This window comes from Penicillium mononematosum (assembly GCF_028829835.1).
Source record: "Penicillium mononematosum strain IBT 11891 chromosome Unknown utg000002l:1.0-8112719.0:1.0-8118358.0, whole genome shotgun sequence".
Classification (NCBI taxonomy): Eukaryota; Fungi; Ascomycota; class Eurotiomycetes; order Eurotiales; family Aspergillaceae; genus Penicillium; species Penicillium mononematosum.
The window spans coordinates 2,864,282-2,882,100 of record NW_026643272.1 but is presented as its reverse complement, the minus strand read 5'-3'; the positions used below and the strand labels follow the sequence as shown (position 1 = coordinate 2,882,100).

General features: G+C 48.6%; 7 protein-coding genes across 7 annotated transcripts; 5 read left to right on the top strand and 2 right to left on the bottom strand.

Annotated features, from left to right (window-relative positions):
- Window positions 1-118: 118 nt before the first annotated feature.
- N7519_002858 (mitochondrial 37S ribosomal protein bS6m) lies at window positions 119-645 on the top strand (the record flags this gene model as incomplete). The annotated part of the gene is made up of 3 exons (XM_057289636.1): window positions 119-151; window positions 229-260; window positions 336-645. The coding sequence occupies exons 1-3, from the start codon at window positions 128-130 to the stop codon at window positions 643-645; spliced, it is 366 nt and encodes a 121-aa protein (XP_057150838.1). The 5' UTR covers window positions 119-127.
- A 923-nt stretch (window positions 646-1,568) lies between these two features.
- Window positions 1,569-2,732, top strand: N7519_002857 (acyl-CoA thioesterase; the record flags this gene model as incomplete). The annotated part of the gene is made up of 2 exons (XM_057289635.1): window positions 1,569-1,802; window positions 1,881-2,732. The coding sequence occupies 2 exons, from the start codon at window positions 1,569-1,571 to the stop codon at window positions 2,730-2,732; spliced, it is 1,086 nt and encodes a 361-aa protein (XP_057150837.1).
- A 371-nt stretch (window positions 2,733-3,103) lies between these two features.
- N7519_002856 (PIG-Y family protein) lies at window positions 3,104-4,269 on the bottom strand (the record flags this gene model as incomplete). Its single annotated transcript, XM_057289634.1, has 2 exons — window positions 3,104-3,487; window positions 3,541-4,269. The coding sequence occupies 2 exons, from the start codon at window positions 4,267-4,269 to the stop codon at window positions 3,104-3,106; spliced, it is 1,113 nt and encodes a 370-aa protein (XP_057150836.1).
- Window positions 4,270-6,098: 1,829 nt separating this feature from the next.
- N7519_002855 (uncharacterized protein) lies at window positions 6,099-7,720 on the bottom strand (the record flags this gene model as incomplete). Its single annotated transcript, XM_057289633.1, has 5 exons — window positions 6,099-6,303; window positions 6,353-6,456; window positions 6,516-7,163; window positions 7,215-7,322; window positions 7,460-7,720. The coding sequence occupies 5 exons, from the start codon at window positions 7,718-7,720 to the stop codon at window positions 6,099-6,101; spliced, it is 1,326 nt and encodes a 441-aa protein (XP_057150835.1).
- An 889-nt stretch (window positions 7,721-8,609) lies between these two features.
- N7519_002854 (uncharacterized protein) lies at window positions 8,610-9,672 on the top strand (the record flags this gene model as incomplete). The annotated part of the gene is made up of 3 exons (XM_057289632.1): window positions 8,610-8,681; window positions 8,736-8,861; window positions 8,947-9,672. 3 exons carry the CDS (start codon window positions 8,610-8,612, stop codon window positions 9,670-9,672), a joined length of 924 nt encoding a protein of 307 aa, XP_057150834.1.
- A 1,952-nt stretch (window positions 9,673-11,624) lies between these two features.
- On the top strand, window positions 11,625-14,147 carry N7519_002853 (uncharacterized protein; the record flags this gene model as incomplete). Its single annotated transcript, XM_057289631.1, has 4 exons — window positions 11,625-12,288; window positions 12,338-12,831; window positions 12,858-13,400; window positions 13,461-14,147. The coding sequence occupies 4 exons, from the start codon at window positions 11,625-11,627 to the stop codon at window positions 14,145-14,147; spliced, it is 2,388 nt and encodes a 795-aa protein (XP_057150833.1).
- A 907-nt stretch (window positions 14,148-15,054) lies between these two features.
- On the top strand, window positions 15,055-15,994 carry N7519_002852 (uncharacterized protein; the record flags this gene model as incomplete). The annotated part of the gene is made up of 3 exons (XM_057289630.1): window positions 15,055-15,168; window positions 15,315-15,875; window positions 15,959-15,994. 3 exons carry the CDS (start codon window positions 15,055-15,057, stop codon window positions 15,992-15,994), a joined length of 711 nt encoding a protein of 236 aa, XP_057150832.1.
- Window positions 15,995-17,819: the final 1,825 nt, after the last annotated feature.

Sequence of the window (17,819 nt, the reverse complement as noted above, 5' to 3'; positions counted from 1 at the left end):
ACGGCATTTCCCCGATAACGAAATGCCAAGACTTACGATAAGCAACGCGCTAACCTCGTCGGATTTTGCTGGCTTCAAATGGTCATTGCCTCATTTTTGTCTCTAGTTCGCGCCACCCCTCGATGCCATGTTGTACGAGTTGATTGCCATTGTATGTTCTGGTTCGATTGAAACTGTTACACTGACCCTGAAAGACATGTCTGGATTTGCTAACCGCTCTGCTAACAGGTCCGCCCGGGCAGCCTCAACGAGGTGCGAGAGTACGTCTGAATCAACACCGTCGTCGCAATCTCCATCATCCAAGCCTATCAGATACTAATATACATAATTTGCAGAATCGCCCGTAATGCTGGCACCCAAGTCATCCGCTCCGGCGGCGTCGTCCGCGGCTACACCAACTGGGGCGCCTTCCGTCTGCCCAGGGTCACCACGAAACACCAGGCCCGATACACCGAAGGTCACCACTTCATCATGCGCTTTGACTCCTCCGGCTCTGTTCAATCATCTATCCGCCGCACTCTCGGTCTCGACCCGCGTATGATCAACTTCTCCGTGGTCAAACTCGGCGACAAGCTCGAGGAGATTAAGGATATCGAGGGCAAGGTCGAGTGGAACAATGTTTCCACCATCACCGACCAGATCTAATTGACGCAATTTTTTTGACGGAAGTTTGATTGATTGTTGATATCAGATTTAGGAGCGTGACATGGATTTCAGCACTTTTCTTTTTGTTCTTTGTATTATTATGGCACGGGCATTGGGAACTGCCACTTGACCTATCAGCACAATCGGCGCATATTGTACAAAATACCAGTTTGATCTACAAGTCTATTTTGTGGCTGTTTACTTCATTTCCTGTTCCCTCCACTCTTCGGTGCTCCATAAAAGGTGGCAATGGCGAGCATGGCAAACAAACCATGAATCCGATAGCAAAGCTAAACATATATCTCCCTATTTGGGTTTATATATATCGATATGCTGCGCCCTCTAAACGCCACCATTGTTCGATTTATGTAAACCTAGGGAGTGAAGTGCTTCAACCGAAGTGCATTTCCTGCGCCTAATCAATCCAAAACACTAAATTTGGATTAAGCGTTCTATATATATGTATATAGATCCATACAGGGGTACAATTAATTTGTTTAAAATATCTACAGGGTACAGCCAAAGCATTCACCTCTACGTCTTGCCTAGGTAGAGCATGAGTCAAATGAGCCGAGGCACCGGCCGGTCCCGTCTCTTAGTCCGGGGTACGTGCCAATCCCATACATCCATTAGCAAATATCAAATTTATCACCTCTACTCCCCCCTGTACAATTCTACAGGGTTTCCGTTATATAGCGGAAGACTGTGTGAGGCCCAGCTCATTAACCCCATCTTCACCTACCACAATCGCAGGGAGGATCACCATCGGATGCAGGGACCGGTATTGTTGATTGGACAGGTACCATCGCCCCGTAAAGAATCAACCTTTGTCGACACAAAAAACTGCTTTGCACAGCTTGTACCTCTCGGGAGGAAAAAGAGCCCAGGTCAAAACGCCTCTCGCCTCTCGCCTCTTTTGCGCTATGTCTCCGCAACGCGGGGCCCCGGACAATGACGAGCTGACGTCCCCGCATTCCTTTGTTGAGTTGATGTCGCTGGAACGACTCGAAGATGCCTTTATCTCCTACCCCGACTCCGCCAAACCAGAAAAGATTGAGCGGTTCCGCTCTCTAGCAACACCTTACAACCCCGGTCAAGGAACGCGCTCGTTCGGCGGACATGTTTACGCCCAATCAGCCTATGCAGCGTCCAAGACCGTCGGTCCGGGCTAGTAATTCACGTAAGATTTTTTACACCAACGGCACCCAAGTAGACTCAAACTGACATAACGGCAGGATATGACGGGCACATTCATCCTGGGGGGACGGCTCGACACGCCATACGTGTACACAGTGCGACATATCCGCGATGGATTCATGTACAGCACACGAGCCGTCGACGCACGGCAAGCGGGCAGAATCTGCTTCTCGTGCATATGCTCCTTCAAGCGTGACGAGAAACAGCGTCTCTTTCAGCACCAGCCGGCATCAGCACAGGCGCGCTTCGACTCAATTCTCTCGGCAAAACGGCCAGAAGACCAAGACCCCAGTCCCAGCGTGGACGCAGAATGGTGGATCGAGGCTGTGCGACAGGGAAACATCTCCGAGTCCGAGTTTCCCGGTCTGGACGTGCGCAAGACCGATATGAAAGACTATAACCGCGCCGCGGATGTCAAGCAACATCCTGAGCGATATCGCCAGCTAACGCAGTACCGGCTCAAAGGATCACCGGACGAGGATCCTGCTGCGAGTCTGGCACAGATCCGAGAGAGGGAAGAAAATGGGGAATATGATAATCTATATGCGTGTGCGCATATGTATTCCAGTGATAAGAACTCGCTTCTTTTGATTCCACGCGCGCTGGGGATCAAGAACTGGACTGAGATGGCGAGTCTTACGCTTACGGTTATTGTGCATCAGCATGGGGAGGCCCTGCGGATGGTTGATTGGGACAGCATTGGTGATAGCGATGTCGGTCTGGATGAGTTGCCTATGAAGTGGTTCGTGCAGGAGGGGTGGACGCCTCGGGCTACGGAGAACAGGGGGACGCATGAGAGCCATCTTTGGAGCCCTGATGGCACATTGCTGGCGACTTCTTTGCAGGATAGTATGTTGCGCTTGAGGAAGTTGGGGGATGCAAATTTGTGATTAGTAAAGATCCCTCGTATGTCCATAGTTTATAGACTAGATGTTCATACAGATGCCACGACAAGAAGATGCCACGGCAAGAAGATCCCACGGCAAGAAGATCCCACGGCAAGAAGATCTTTTGCCAGGAATAATGCTAGTGATGTTTAGACCTCTTCGCTACTCATGTTCAGAAACTGAGGTCACAGTAGCAGCAATATTGCTGTAACATTTGCGCAGCCTACATGTATTGACCATCTAATGTTGTCAATATATTCAGCCTACGACGAAAAAGCCTGGAATCATTGGAAAAATGCCAAAAATGCCATGTCACGCTCACAAAAAGAAGGGTATTATAATACAGTATGCGCTAGAACGAAGAAAAAAAAAGATCAAATATCTTCCCCGGATATATTAGCATGCTTGAAGTACTTCATACCAACCCATGCGACAACAACCCAAACCCAAGACATGACAGCCGTGAGGATGATAAGTGCAGGATAATACCCGACAATCGGCAAAGTAGGATCATCCTCTAACTCAGGCGGCGCATAGGGCGTCTCCCCAACATCCCAAGCCCAGCTCCAAACCTCGAAGCAGCTCCCAATGCCCACAACAAAGACCAGCCACGTCACAACCAGTATAATCCAGCCCCACCACTCGGTCTCGGAGTAGTCCACGTCCGCATCGGGACTGCTCTTCATCTCAACCGGGTGTGTGACCAGGGGCGAGGATTTGTGTCGGTGGACGGGTAGGTATGCCGGTTCGGGCTGAGGCTGGAGCGAATAGAATGAACCTGGGTTGGAGGATGGTGGGGATATGTGCAAACCAGCTGCAGAGCCGATTTTGGGGCTGGTGCCCGTGCCGGCCGCCGTGGGGTTTGAATTCGAGTGGAGGCGAGGAAGGAGATTAGATCCTCGTCGTCGGTGGCTTGTTCTTGGAGATTGTGCTGTGCGAGGCCCTGGCGTCGGCGACTTATTGAGGGTCGGACGGGTTTCTGGGGATTTGCCGTCCGGAACCAGGCCGGCTGCTGGGTATCGTCGCGGTCGTCGAAGGCCTCACTCGCGCGCGGCGAGTATCGTGTAGGTCCATTATCAGAAGGGGTTTGATCTTTTGGTTGTATAGACGCTTGTAGGTTGGCGGCGGGGAGTCGGCTGGGTTCTGCGCGGAGGGCTTCCAGAGCTTCGGCGGCTTTTGCGGTGGCTCTTTTGTCGCGCGATTCGAGCCTAGTGCCTAGCAAGGCAGTTTTACGGAGGGAGCCTCGTCGGCGACGCGTTCGGTGTTGTGCGAGAGCGGCAGACATTGCCCGGCTGCTGGTAGTTCCTCCCTTGCCTGTGCTCTGCGGCATACCGGAGTTGAGGTCTTCGTCGCCATCGTGGTCCATGCCTGGGTGTTGTCTGTCCAAGGGGTCCTGTGCTGCCCGGTTCACGCGAAGGAAGGAAAGTCTCGAAAGAAGGGAACCCGAAAGTATTCGTTTATGGCCGCTACTTGCGCTGCCTGATCGCGTGCGAGGAGATAGTTCGTGGACCGCCAAGTCCGCGGTTCTCTCGTTACCCATTGGTGCAAGTGGAACCAGGAGGTGGAAACGTCAGCTCGGACAATCTTCTTGCATTGATGAAATTCGGGTTCCGTTTCCGTTGTTTCCCTTGGTGCTTTTGCTTTGCAGAGAGATATGTTACCTGCACAGGACCGTAAAGGAGTGGCGTTGTAGCCTGCAATATCAGGCACCAACGGTGCAAGTTAATTCTGAACTATATATCAGCGATGTGAGCAACGCGCTTAAATAGTCTTAGATATATCTCCAGTGCATAAAAGCACAGAAACAGCAGGTATGATACGTCCACGGGTCCACGGGGAAATGGAGTTATATAATATCTCATATCAATTTGAGGTGCACTTTCTCTCAGTCACCAAAGTACATAACTAGTTCGTACCTTCGCCTCTTAGAGAAAGGCTAGGCTCTAAGGTTTTATTATATGTAACTTTGGAAAGCACACTTTGTGGCTTCTTTAATAAATACACTAACAAGAAGCCACCTAATATAGAAAGTTAGGCTTAATCAAAATAACTGAGACCGTAGGACTTCAATCAGCTGATCCATTTGGTTTGAAACGATATTAGAGATCACATCTTCTACTACGATACATATATCCTGTATCTCATATCCCCTGTTATAAAGCAGAATACAAAAATGAAATTCCAATAAATAAGTTACATATATCAATATATATCCCCCGGGCCATATACAGCTGCATAATCAGTAGATGACCCCCAGCCCCCTGGCTTTCAACCTGCTTACAGAGATACAAAGAAAAAGAAAAGATGGGAAGACGTACATTGACGAGCCCATCTGGAACATGCCGTATAGCTGTCACACTGCATACATATATATGTATGCAGCGAGGAAAGGGCTGTAGTTTACCAATCAATTAACGCTACAGTGAATAATACCTAGGTAACTGGCACGAAACCAGCTTGGAGGTTCAACTTCAAATGCCCCGCAGAGCATGACACAGCATGTTCAGTTTCACCTGCGAACCTATGGACAGAGAATATCATGCAATCTGCCGTCTGGTCCGTACATCATACATGGTATGTATATATTAAAAAAAAAAATAAACAAAGAAAATGCTATAGGCAACGAGTTTAAAGAAATAGGAAGGCATAATACAGTGAAAAGAAAGAGAAAAGGCAAATTGGTATCTGGGCTAGAACGCCAGCAAGGCAGAGATACTTAGAAAACAAGATCAATGGTGTCGTGTGCTCCAAGGAAATTCATCACAGCATATACGGATACTCGTGGGAGAAATGCCCAGACCAATGTGTCAGCCGAGAAATCCATGGCAACCCATGAAAAGCATCTTTTGAGTGAAAATGAGTATCAAACAAAGAAAGCAAGCCTAAGAAAAGACGGAAGCAAATTTGATACAACACATGTACTCGAATGGTAAAACAGCTAGAGAAAAGAAATGAACAAGATGGCAACAGTCCAAATACGCAGGTGAAGAGTAGGGAAGTCGCTTTTATTTGCGGGCGTGACAGAGCCAAAAGTCCAAGGAACACTTGCAAGGCACGCTTAAGAGAAAAAAAGAAAAAGAAAAAAAGAGAGAGAGAGAGAGAGAAAGAGAGAAGCAAAAGGAAAAACCGAACCAACGTGGACTTGGGGTATGGGGTGCGCAACACACAAATTCCGTTTCAGACAAAAGCAACTTGCTCGCTTGAAAATCCACTCAATTTAAGTAAAAGAAAATATCAACGGGGATGGGGAATTGTAGAAGGGTGCTATGGAAAGAAACACAGAAGGGACGTTAAATAAACTTAGTTCTGTGAGCAAATGCCGGAATAGTCGTATGTGAGCAGACCGACTGGAGACTGTCAAAAACCGAGCTACGCCTGGTAGCCTCCGTTGAAGTTGTTGGACTGGTCCCAGTTGCCGGACGGGGACATGGGCTGGCCACGACCGTAGCCCCCGGCATTACCTGCCTGGGCGTAGCCCTGACCAGCCATAGCAGGTCCATTGAAATTGTTGGGTTGATCCCAGCCTCGACCAGCAGGGGCAGGACCTATTCTACCAGTAAGCGAGGGCTGAGAGCTAGGATAAATACTAAGCCCACCTTGATTCATGGGGTTTGCGGGACCACCGTATTGGGGAAGAAACCAGCAGGGCTGCCGTTGAAGGGAGCGGTGTTGCCCTGCTGGGGAGAGAGTTGTCAAATTGGCCGGTAGGAGGGCGATCCTTACCCCACTGCGACAGTCAGTAAATATAAGCCCGTAATCCCATAACTATATGTAGCAATAACTCACGCTGCACTTCAGAGGACGGCCGTTGACGTTGTATCCATTCAGTTGGCAGATCGCAGAGGCCGCATTTTCATGCGAATCCATCTTCACGAATGCGAAGCCACGATCGGCCTGGAGGCGAGTTTCAAGGACATAGCCGAAGTTCTGGAACAGGGGGACCAAGTCATTCTGGGTGGTATAGGGGGTGAGATTGCCCACGTAGCAAGTAGTCTGCCACTGGGGAGTCTGTTGGGCAACCATATCATAGCTCTGAATGCCGTGGGTGGGGAAGTGGTGGTGTCCGAAAGGAGTAGTAGGCGTCATACCCATAGCAACCAGAGCCTGCTGCTGGGAGATTGAAGGTTGACCCTTCTGGTTGGCCCAGTTGCAGCGGATAGCACGAGAACCGAGCCATTCACCATCCATCGAGTTGAGGGCCTTGTCTGCCTCGGCGCGATCGCGGAAAGCAACGAAGCCGTATCCACGGGAGCGACCAGTCTTCATGTCCCACATCACACGTGCCTCGGATACCGAACCGAAAGCAGAGAATGCTTGAGTCAGGACTTCGTCGTTGACTTCATTACTCAAATCGCCGACGAAAATATGGAAGTGGTTAGAAGTATCCTCCTTGCTGGTGCTGTTGGACTGGTATGCCCAGTTGACACGGATTTCCTGGGGCAATTAGACACAGCCATGAGGTACCACGAACAAAAGGAAACCTACCGATTGGTGGATCCGGCGACCATTCAGGGTTTGCATAGCCCTCTCGGCCGCACCTGGGTCATCGAACTCAACGAAACCGTAATTGTGGCCCTTGGTGGTGAACTGCCCCTGGAGTAAGTAAAATGGTCAGCTACCAGTATTTTGCCAAGGGCTAGCAGTGATACCGCAGATGATAGTCCCAAAGGCCATTACCAGTAACTCAGGGGGGAGCTGATATGCAGGGGGTACCTGTCAGGAGAACTCACATTCTTGTCGGGAATGATCTTCACGCTGACCACGTGGCCAGTGGTCTCAAAGATCTGCTTGAGGATGTCCTCAGTGACCCTCGGGTCAAGCCCACCCACATATAGGGCTCTCTTGTTCGGTTCAGGAGCCGCTCGGCGGACATATCCACCCGCGCTTGTGGGGGACATCATAGCAACTCCGGACATGGGAGAGGTTATGGCGGTGGGAATCGGATTGGTATTCTGGGGGATTATCACAGGAGGGCGTGGAGGCGGGGGCATGTGGGACTGGTTGGCCTGGCCATTGCCCTGAGGAGCATCGTACTGTTGGGTTTGACCGACAGCGGGCTGGGGTGCCGGGGGGAGAGGAGGGAGTCGAGGCCTGAGCGCTTTCAGCCATTATGATTGCTTTTGAAAAGATACAAATATATCCCAAAGGCGATCAGAGGAAGCGAGTGGTGCGGAAATCGGACGGGGTTAAATGTCAGACTGGGAGAGCCCAGTGTTAGGTGATATGTCAAATTCAGAATTTGAGACAATGCAGAGCGTCACTGAAAGCCACAATCGCAAATAAGACCGGGAAAATATATGTGGTATAGGAGGCCGCGGGGACTAGGATGAAGTCCAATAAGAAAGACCCTAAGCTGGGAAACAAGGAGCACCGGGTATAAACAGTGCTGGTAAAAGAGACACCGAAGTGGAACCTGGGTGGCTTTGGTTTTGGTTTCTTTTTTTTTCGATCAAGCTCCGATAGAATAAGGGAGATGTTTCTGTGGCCTGATAAAGCTGCGGTCGGAGATGGAAATACAAAGCGCGTTGGGAGATAGGAAGCCCAACAAAAAGCTGAGAACACTCAAAGAAAACCAAAGCATGCAAGACCCTTTACGGGGATGAAATCCAAACAGGAAAGAAAAGAGAAAAAGGAAAAAGGGAAAAAAGAGAAGAAGTGAGGATACAGAAAGAAAAAAAGAACTGGAGAACAGCAAAGTAAAGGGAGGAACTTAACCGCTAGGGGTGGGGGGAGGACACTTTACCCCAAAGGGTTTAGCCGCCTTCATCTCTTCCGTACAACATCCCCAAATTCTTACCTTTCTCATTCTTCCCAACTTGTTATATCTTCAAGGAGAATTAGAACCCATTTTCAGCTGTCACCCATACCCTTATTTCCATCATGGCCAGCTACTCAACTAGTTATTCAAACCCAGACTCACTCACGGAGCTCTCAAGCATAATAGAGCGGACGGTAAGCGCTGGCTCTGGAACATCAACTCTTGGCATATAACCTGACATCTGCTAGCTTATTGATACCGGCCGTTTGTTTCGCAAGTCTGGCTCCGTGCCATCAAGAACTCACCTGCAACGATCCATCCCATTGTATCATGATAGTTTCCAAAATGCTTTGGATAACCTATCAGAGCAAATTGTGAGTAAATCAACTATCTCAAATAGATTAGCATCTTTGTTTCAACTTTTTTTGTTTTTGTTTTTCCTTCTCTGACGCTGTGCAGTTCATCGCCAAAGCCTTTTTGGAAAGGGATTATGAGGCTCTCAAAGCCAGTGCCGCTCCCCAGCCCATTGAAGATGCGGCAATGAGCGATGTGAACCAAGTTGAATCTGTCATTCAACCTCCCCCGAGTGAGAAAGTTGAAATGGATACAGAGCTTGAACCTATGCCTAAATCAGAAGAAGCTCTCTCTGCGAACCAATCAGCTCCGGCAGAAATCAAGCCTGACACCCAATCGGGCGATGATGTAATTGTCAAAAAAGAAAGCGACAATAATGCTGCTCCCGATCAATCATTCCCCGGACCCAATGAAGACCTCACTTTTGATTCAGTCCTCAATGACACTGGGGGCACAAACGACTTTGGTCTTAGCTTGGACTTCAACGATGATGACATGGGGAATCAAGCTTTCCTATCCGGGTCGAATTTCACGACCTCCGGCACTACTGGTGGTGTGGACAGGTTAAACGCAACTCAGCCCCTGGGGAATACTTCCGATGCCCCTGCTGGTGGTGGTGCATTTGACATGGAGTTACAGAAGACAGAGGGGGATGACAGCAATTTCCTACAAGGTAACTCTGGGGAGGATTTCATGGGGCCGGCTGAATCAAACTTCGACGATTTGTTCATGGACACTGATAATTTTGGAGAGAATGGTGGGGACTTCAATCAGCTGGAGGGAGACAGCCTGATGAATGTTAATGAGTTGGATGATAATTGGTTCAACTGATGAAAATGAAGGGACTAGTGGGGTCTATATAGTCTAGATAAGGTGAGGGGTGAAGTCCGGGGAAAAGGTATCCTGTGGTTTCCATGCGTTCTCATTTGTCAGTGGTACTAAGGCATAGCTCTAGTGGGCACATGTCCTGATTCTGCGACTGGAAGCATATATTATTGCGAACTGCATGAATCTTTTGTCAGGTTCAAGGCTCTTCCTGACTGCTGTGGAACATCAATGATGAATACAGCCCTGGAGCATTTACTAGCCAATCTGATCAAGAAGTATGGTTCACTAGAATTTTCTTTGAATAAATAAATGAAGTAATCCGTCCAAAGAAGACAGTGAAACCACATAATCCAGATCAGCTCAAGACAGCTTCCACCGAAAAGCATGAAGCCAGTGGTAACACAGCTCATTGTGCGACAGGGTCATAGCGTCACATTTGAACCGGATGTTTCTATCTTGACCTTCATTTTATTTCTATCCATGGATAGATATTTAGTGTACAGATAATAAGATGCTCCCGAGGTTACTAAGTATACTAGTGTATCTAGGTATAATATACCTATGTAGGTACCTAGGTATGTTCAGGTGTCCAGGTGTAGTTTATAAGTCTGGTGACGTAGGTTGAGATCGGCACGGCGTACGGAGAAGCAAATCAGGGCAGGAAAGTCCAGAGGGCGATCATCCCAGAATGAAAGCACTAGGATTTGCTTCCCGAAATAGATCTGCCCTATACAATGTACAACACTTTACGTGGAGAGTCTAGGCATAAAGTGGCTTGGTGAGGTCATTGTCATAGGGAGATGGAATTGTCATCATGCCAATAGTATTGAATAGTTATTTAGTATAATAGTTTGATATGCCTACAATATGTACAGCACATAGGTGATGGTGACGAACTAGAACTGATCACCATCTTTGTCGGGGTCTGTCTTCCGACCATTCATATTCCACCTAAGCCGAGTGAACCCGAGTGAACCTGGAAAACCAGGCCCTACAACGAAGCTATTGTAGCCCTATAAGAAGACCGAGATACGAGAAAGATGGAATGTAAGGAATGCAAGGTCTAGATATCGCATTTTGTACGGTTCCAAAACCCATGTATAAAGGCGCCCAAATATATTAAATGAGGCCATGCAGCGCAAATTAAATCCCCCGCATCTAAGCCTACCTAGTAGTCTTAGTTTCGTAGAGGCCAAGATGAATTCAAGAACTGGGCGTTAGCACTGCCCTATGCCATAAGGCATGAAGTCGTTTGTATAGGCCATGAGATCCGAGAGTTTTATAACTCTAGACCCTGGTGGAATGTTTCTCCACAAATATGGGGAGAAATACCGAATCAAACCCGTAGACCGTAGAGATGGTTAGAGACGTATGGCCCGGATCGCCGGATATGAGACCCTCTCTGGACTTTTCCAATGGTGTTGTCATCGAGTTCGGATTTATGATTCTTGGGGTTTTCTTTCTTCCATGGATCAGGTTGTCTTTTAGTTTTTTAAGTAGTTCGCCTCCTAACTATATTCATCTTTTTTAATCCTGTTAATCACCTACGCCACATTACCACATTATGCCTGGAGCCAGATCATAAAGAAGGGAAAAAAAAGAAAAGGAAAAAGGGAGCCACAATTCTCCAACCCTAACAGCCAATCCTACACGTTGAAATCAAGATCTGCACGATGATCAGAGTGGAGGACTTATGAAGTCAGCGCCCCCGAGAATTCCATCTTCCTACAGTCTCCTTGCGTAAAGGGATTCAAGGGAGAAATAAATAAAAAACATCGCACAAGATTAAAGATCGAAGGTATGTTGAGAGTCTGTCCTACACATTCCCTGCAGCTTGTATTCCCTTTCTCGGACCATTCTTGTCTTTACCCAATTTGGAGCATATTCAAGGGATATACGATATACAGCATACAGTTTTTCGAGGAACCTCTCCGGGATGCTCGAATAATATCACGATGATGGGTGCTAATGTCCTCCCTCTACCAGCGCATTTGACTTCGCGGTCGGCCTCCAGCAACCTCACCCCGCACTCGGAGTTCACAGGACCCCCGTCGCTAGGAGTATCAATTTCCAATCTCATCGCACGGTCGGCTCGTCGCCATACGGTGTGTATCGAAAATCAGATCCCTAAACGGAGTCATCGGGACTCAATCCTCAAAAAGCTGGCGGGTCCACGTGAAAACGCAAAGCGATTCCTTCGCTTGCGGTCGTCTGGAATTCAAGCGTCTTCGCAACGTCCTACCCGTGGTGTACGACCAGTTTCGGAGATTATATTGTCGCCGATATCGGTCGACTTGGAGGACGAGATGCGATCGGATTCGTCATCTACCGAGGTGCTGCCTCGCCCAGTACATGAACACCACACTGTGACTACCGATTCTACCCTTCCATTTACTCCCTTGCGAAATGAGAAGATTGTAGCCACCGGGAGTGGCATTTCCGTTGGTATTGCCCTCACGGAGCCCGTTCTTTACTTGCAGGGTTATGATCAACAAGACCCAAGCAGTAAAAAGTCTGCAATCCTACGGGGACAGATGCATTTGAAGGTTACCAAATGTGTTAAGATCAAGAAGATCTCGGTCTGCTTTCGCGGCCATGCTCAGACGGATTGGCCAGATGGTATGAATCCACATCATAAAATTATACTTCAACAGCTGACATTGTTCAGGTATTCCGCCTAAGAAGATCCACTTCCATGACAAGAAGGATCTCTTCACGCATGGTGTGGTGTATTTCAACCATGGTGACACCGCCCTCATGCAGAATGACTATGGTGCGCATTACTATCAGCATGCCAAACCGATATCATCCGTACCGGGCAAGGAGGGGGTGACGATGACAACTCGAGAACTATTTTCCAATCGCAATTCTACCGCCACACTCGCCCTACCAACCCCTCGAGAAGTCAAACGTCTTTCTCTACAAGCCAACCGTGGGCATTCACGCAGCTTCAGCAAGAACGAACCCCCGATTTCCCAACCCCAGCCACAGCGAAATTACCGCATGTTTCCCGTAGGCGATTATTTATACAGCTTCGAGTTCCCAATCGATGGATCATTACCGGAGACAATCAAAACGGATCTGGGCTATGTGAAATACGACCTGGAGGCAATGGTGGAACGATCAGGCGCATTCCGACCCAATCTTCTCGGCGGCATGGAAGTCCCCGTGATTCGTACCCTGCCGAGGGTTCATTGGAGCAGGTCGAGCCGATTGCAATTTCACGGAACTGGGAAGACCAGCTCCACTACGACATCGTCATCTCGGGGAAGTCATTCCCGCTGGGCTCGCAGATCCCGATTGCGTTCAAGTTGACCCCACTAGCGAAAGTAGAGTGTCACCGAATCAAAGTCTTCGTGACGGAGAATATCCAACACTGGACCGCAGACAAGAGCGTGCACCGGTTGCAACCAGCGAAGAAAGTTTTGCTTTTCGAAAAACGAGCAGACTCGGCCAGTGTGAGCACTTATCCCGGCAGCTCCATGCGTGTCACCGCAGGCGGTGGCATCGATTGGGACCACCGCGCTGCCGCCGCAAGAGGCCAGGAGATTGTGGATCGGAGTCGGACAAATCTTCTAGGCAATCTATCTAATGATTCCGGTGTCGGTCCAACTGAGATGGAATTCAATGTGCAGCTGCCAAGTTGCCACGAAATGAAGGGACGCGACGAGGGTCAACGGCTGCATTTCGATACCACATACGAGAACATTCAGATCAACCACTGGATCAAAGTATGTCAAACCGTCTTTCCTCTTTCTTCGCGTCACAATGATACTAACCGATTTATGCAGATTGTCCTCCGTCTATCGAAAGTCGACGAAAGGGACCCCACAAAGCGAAGACACTTCGAAATCTCCATAGACTCGCCATTCCACATCCTCTCCTGCAAGGCCACCCAGGCCAACATCTACCTACCAGCCTACACAACCCCAGCTGAAGAACCCGTCCCGCAAGCCCAAGAATTTGCATGCGGATGCCCCGGCGCACCCCTTGCACCCCGAGAGCAAGCCATTGCCCCAACCACATCGGATCGTGAAGATAGCGGCCCCGCACTAGGCATCATCGCCCGCCGAGGCTCAACGGGCCACAGCTTCTCTCGCAGTTTCACCAACGACTCCGGCGGCCTCGCCCGGCCTCCACAAGCACACCTCGCATCGCCACCAAACGACTGCAATACACCTATTCCGCCTCGCCCAATGCATCTGCTCCGTGCGCCATCATATGCGCCCCCTGCTTTCGAGGACGTCCCTCCGGCGCCGCCGCTTGTCACCCCTCCTCCAGAATACGATACCATCGTCGGAAACGACCGAGAGGCCGTTCTTGAGGATTATTTCTCCCGTTTATCGTTCTACGAAGAAAACGAAGACGATGAACGCGGTCGTGGCCGCGTCGATGTACCCCTCACGCCGGGTGGACGTGTCAACCGCAGTATGGACGTGCCTCGCGAATGGGTGCGACTCGAAGACTATTTCCAGTAATACCGCCTCTTCTTGGTTCTATTAAAAAGGAAAGCTATTATGAGGTCCGAATCATGAATTTACGCTATTGTTCATATTGGGATTGGTGTCGGGCACATGTTTTCCAGCGATGCTATCTGTCCTTTAGATGTGAGTCAGAATCCGAGTCTGGCTCTTCTTCTTCTGGGGTTATATTTGGAATTACTTTCTTTTCATTTAACGGCGCTTTGTTTATGATTTATGCAAGACCGGCTATATTTTTTTGGTGTTGATACTGGACTTTGTTTTTCCTGCGTTGATCAGGGGCGAACGGCGAAATGGGACAGCCAGATATCTTGTATGGATACATGTAGTAGACTGAACGATGATCACCAAGTATCAGAACTATACAAAAAGAAAAACACACACCAACTGAGTATCATGACGTACCTGGGCCCTGGAGATAAGAACTGATGTGCCAGCGATAAGGCCAACCTCGGAACGCATCCACCTGCCTTGCCTGGTTTAGCTCTCTCCACATTCCAAGCTCGTCTGGTTCTCGAACTGTCACTTTTTCTTTTCCTTCTCTCCTTCAATCGTCTCTTCAATCAGAGTACTTGTGTCTTGCCCAACTTGACCCCCTCCCCCGAATAACTACAGAGCTAGGTCTTACAAGGTCGTACTTCGGAACTTTGGAGACATACTACGCCGATTGGCTCACGCCCAGTGGCATAGGTGGGTCAGCATATGTGCTATATATAGATGGACAGAAAGCGAGCAAATATCAACTCTGACTACTTTCAGTGAACAAAAAGCGGCTCTCATATATCATCAACAAGTGCATTCTTCAATTCTCCGCCATAGCGGGGCGTACGGCGGCTTCCCGCGGTGACATCCGATCCATCCATCTGGAAATTTACCCGCCGTACAGACTCCACAAACAGTAGTCATGGCTGTTGAGGTCGTACCTCTTACCGAGGCAGACATCCCCGGTGCCATTGAAGTAATTCAACGGGCATTTGCAGATGATCCTTATTTCAAGTGGGTCTTCGATTCATCCAAGGTACGTTCCATGTTGGGAAACAGCTACTAAAAAAAAGAAAACGAGATACCCATCTACCCTTAATCACCAGGCTAACATACATATCTCTCATGGCGCGGTCAACTTGACCGATAGTTACGTCTAGTGAGAGATAACTTCACGTATAGTTTAACAAGCAAAGGAACTACGATTCCCTCGCAGCACGCTGCCACTGGGGAATCAAGAATGCACTATTCCACGTCGCAAAAGAAACCCAGGACCCCGACTCTAAATCCCACAGCGCCTCAATAACGCCAACCCCAATCCTCGGCGTCTCCTGCTGGCTACCGCCCCACCCATCCAATCAGCCAGAGAGTTGGTACTCCTGGTTCCAATCATGGGCCCTATCCTTCAGGCAAATGCTCAACAACCTCCGATACTTTGGTCGCGGCGGGTTGCGCACAAACAGGTACTGGATCTGGAAACAGCGGCAGGCCGAGGCGCAGGCTGCTATCTGGGATGATCCGCGCGGGTACTATTTCTGCAATATTGTTGCTGTTAGCCCCGAGGCGCAGGGGATGGGCGTTGGGAGGTTATTGTTTGAGGCCGTTACAAAAAGGGCGGATGATGAGGGGGTCAAGTGTTATCTTGAGAGCTCGAAGAGTGTGCCTAATGTGGTGATCTATGAGCGTATGGGCTTTCACATGAGTAAGGAGATGGAGTGTCGGGATGGAGCGGATGCTTGCATGGTATGTACATTGTACTTGTTTTGTTGTGTTTGGTCGTGGGGCTGAGATTCGTTTGGGCTGTTGCTGACTTTGATTGTTGGTAGTTGTACTGCATGGTCCGGGATCCGAGGACGGAGTGATTCTATTGTTTTTGCTTTTGCTTTTGCTTCAATGACTTGGCTTGGATGCTAGGTCATATTATGATTTTAGCTCATGACAAAATTGGGAGTACGTCATGGATCAGTCCGCAATGACACTCCAAGGAATATGAACAGATATCCTTTAATCTAAGGGTTTCGTATATCTAGCAACTAAATTTTTCCTAGTAGTCTGGACTCCGGCCCGGTTGTAAACCAGCCCCAACGATCCGATCCACCCATCTCCCAATCCACAAACGGGGAAAGATAGCTCGAATCTAATCAAGTCTAACATTTGCGAAATGCGGCGCCATGGTAATCTGCGGAATACGCACCGACACTAATCCATCCGTTTGCAATCATCCAACACGGGGAATGATCTATCTACCATTCAGTTGGATATTTCCGTACGCTAGGATGCTTGCATGTTGATCTGTTTATATTGCTGCACCTAGACGAGATGGGTAGTAGTCTCTGTATCCACATTTTAAGCTTATCCAGTCATCTTCATGTTAATATGCCGAAGTTCTAACGGCCTAGTTTTCCGGGAAATATCTAATCATCCCCGACTCTGGGTGGTGTTTCAGACCTAGTCTGGTTTCAATATTTCACGGGCTGGTCGGATTGTTGCTCGTTGAGAATGATTGTATCAAGGCTCGTGCGTTGATCGGGGACATATATATCTGGGATTTGGAAGGGGCCCCTAGATTTGATGAACATTGGATCTCCAGCTAAGGATTTTAGGACGACGCTTTTGGATAACTCGGATAAATTCATTACCTTCATTGCTGTGCGTACTCCTCTACGGCATACCTAGATACTAGACAAGCTGACTTTCCTTCTTTAGTGTGCATTGCTTCAATCATTGCAATGTTTCTCCTTCTTCTTCTACGAAAGCTATGGATCCGACGACGAAGATCAGACACGGAGAAATCTTCCACTTCGTCGACTACATCCCAAGAACTCAAGTTCCAAGAGAAAGAGCCACATCTACCTGAGATAATCATGAGCACCGCACCACAACACGACGAAATAGACCAGATCGTCAATCAATTAGCCGCGCTTGCAGCTACCTTGAGCAACACATCAAGCAACAGCGCCCCATTATCGGTTGCTGTCCCCATATCAGAGCCCCAATCAGCAGCACCCAGACCTGAAATAGAAGAACCAGAAGAAGAAGAAGAATCGTTCTACCATCTTTCCAGCCTGATAACAATCTCCTGCTTGCCACAACATTCGCCAGGCCATACATCAACTCCGTCGGCCTCGACACTAGGCTCTAAATCAGGGAGACGCAAAAGTCAAATCTTTGATCGGAAAAGAGCCTCATCGATTCTAAGTTTACACCTTGGCGATCTACCGAGTTTGCCTTTTTCCTCGAAAGGGAAGGTCTCGCGCAAGCCTTGTCCGAGGTATACTCCTTCTTCCTCCACCATTTGTGCAGAAGAGGCTTGCTATTCGACCTGAGGTGCGCTTCTAAGGGCTCGGGACTGGGCGGAAGGTTGTTTTGCATGCAGGTTAGGATATTTCATTTGATTTGTGCTCTTATTTTATGATATCCAAGGTGGGAATCTCGTCTATTGTCTATTATATCATGTTTATGTACTGCTACTGGTTTGTTTGTTCTAATGTTGTTATTAATTCCTGGTTATACATGGAAAAATGGAAAATATCTGGATATTTTATACTTCAACTGCATGTCTACTCCGTACTATTCTTCCCTCTGGCTGCACTTGTAGCTCACTATTAACCTTCTATCTGTAGATAACTATGACATTGAGGAGAATATATATTGAAGGGAAAAAGTATATAAGAGGGCACCCAAATA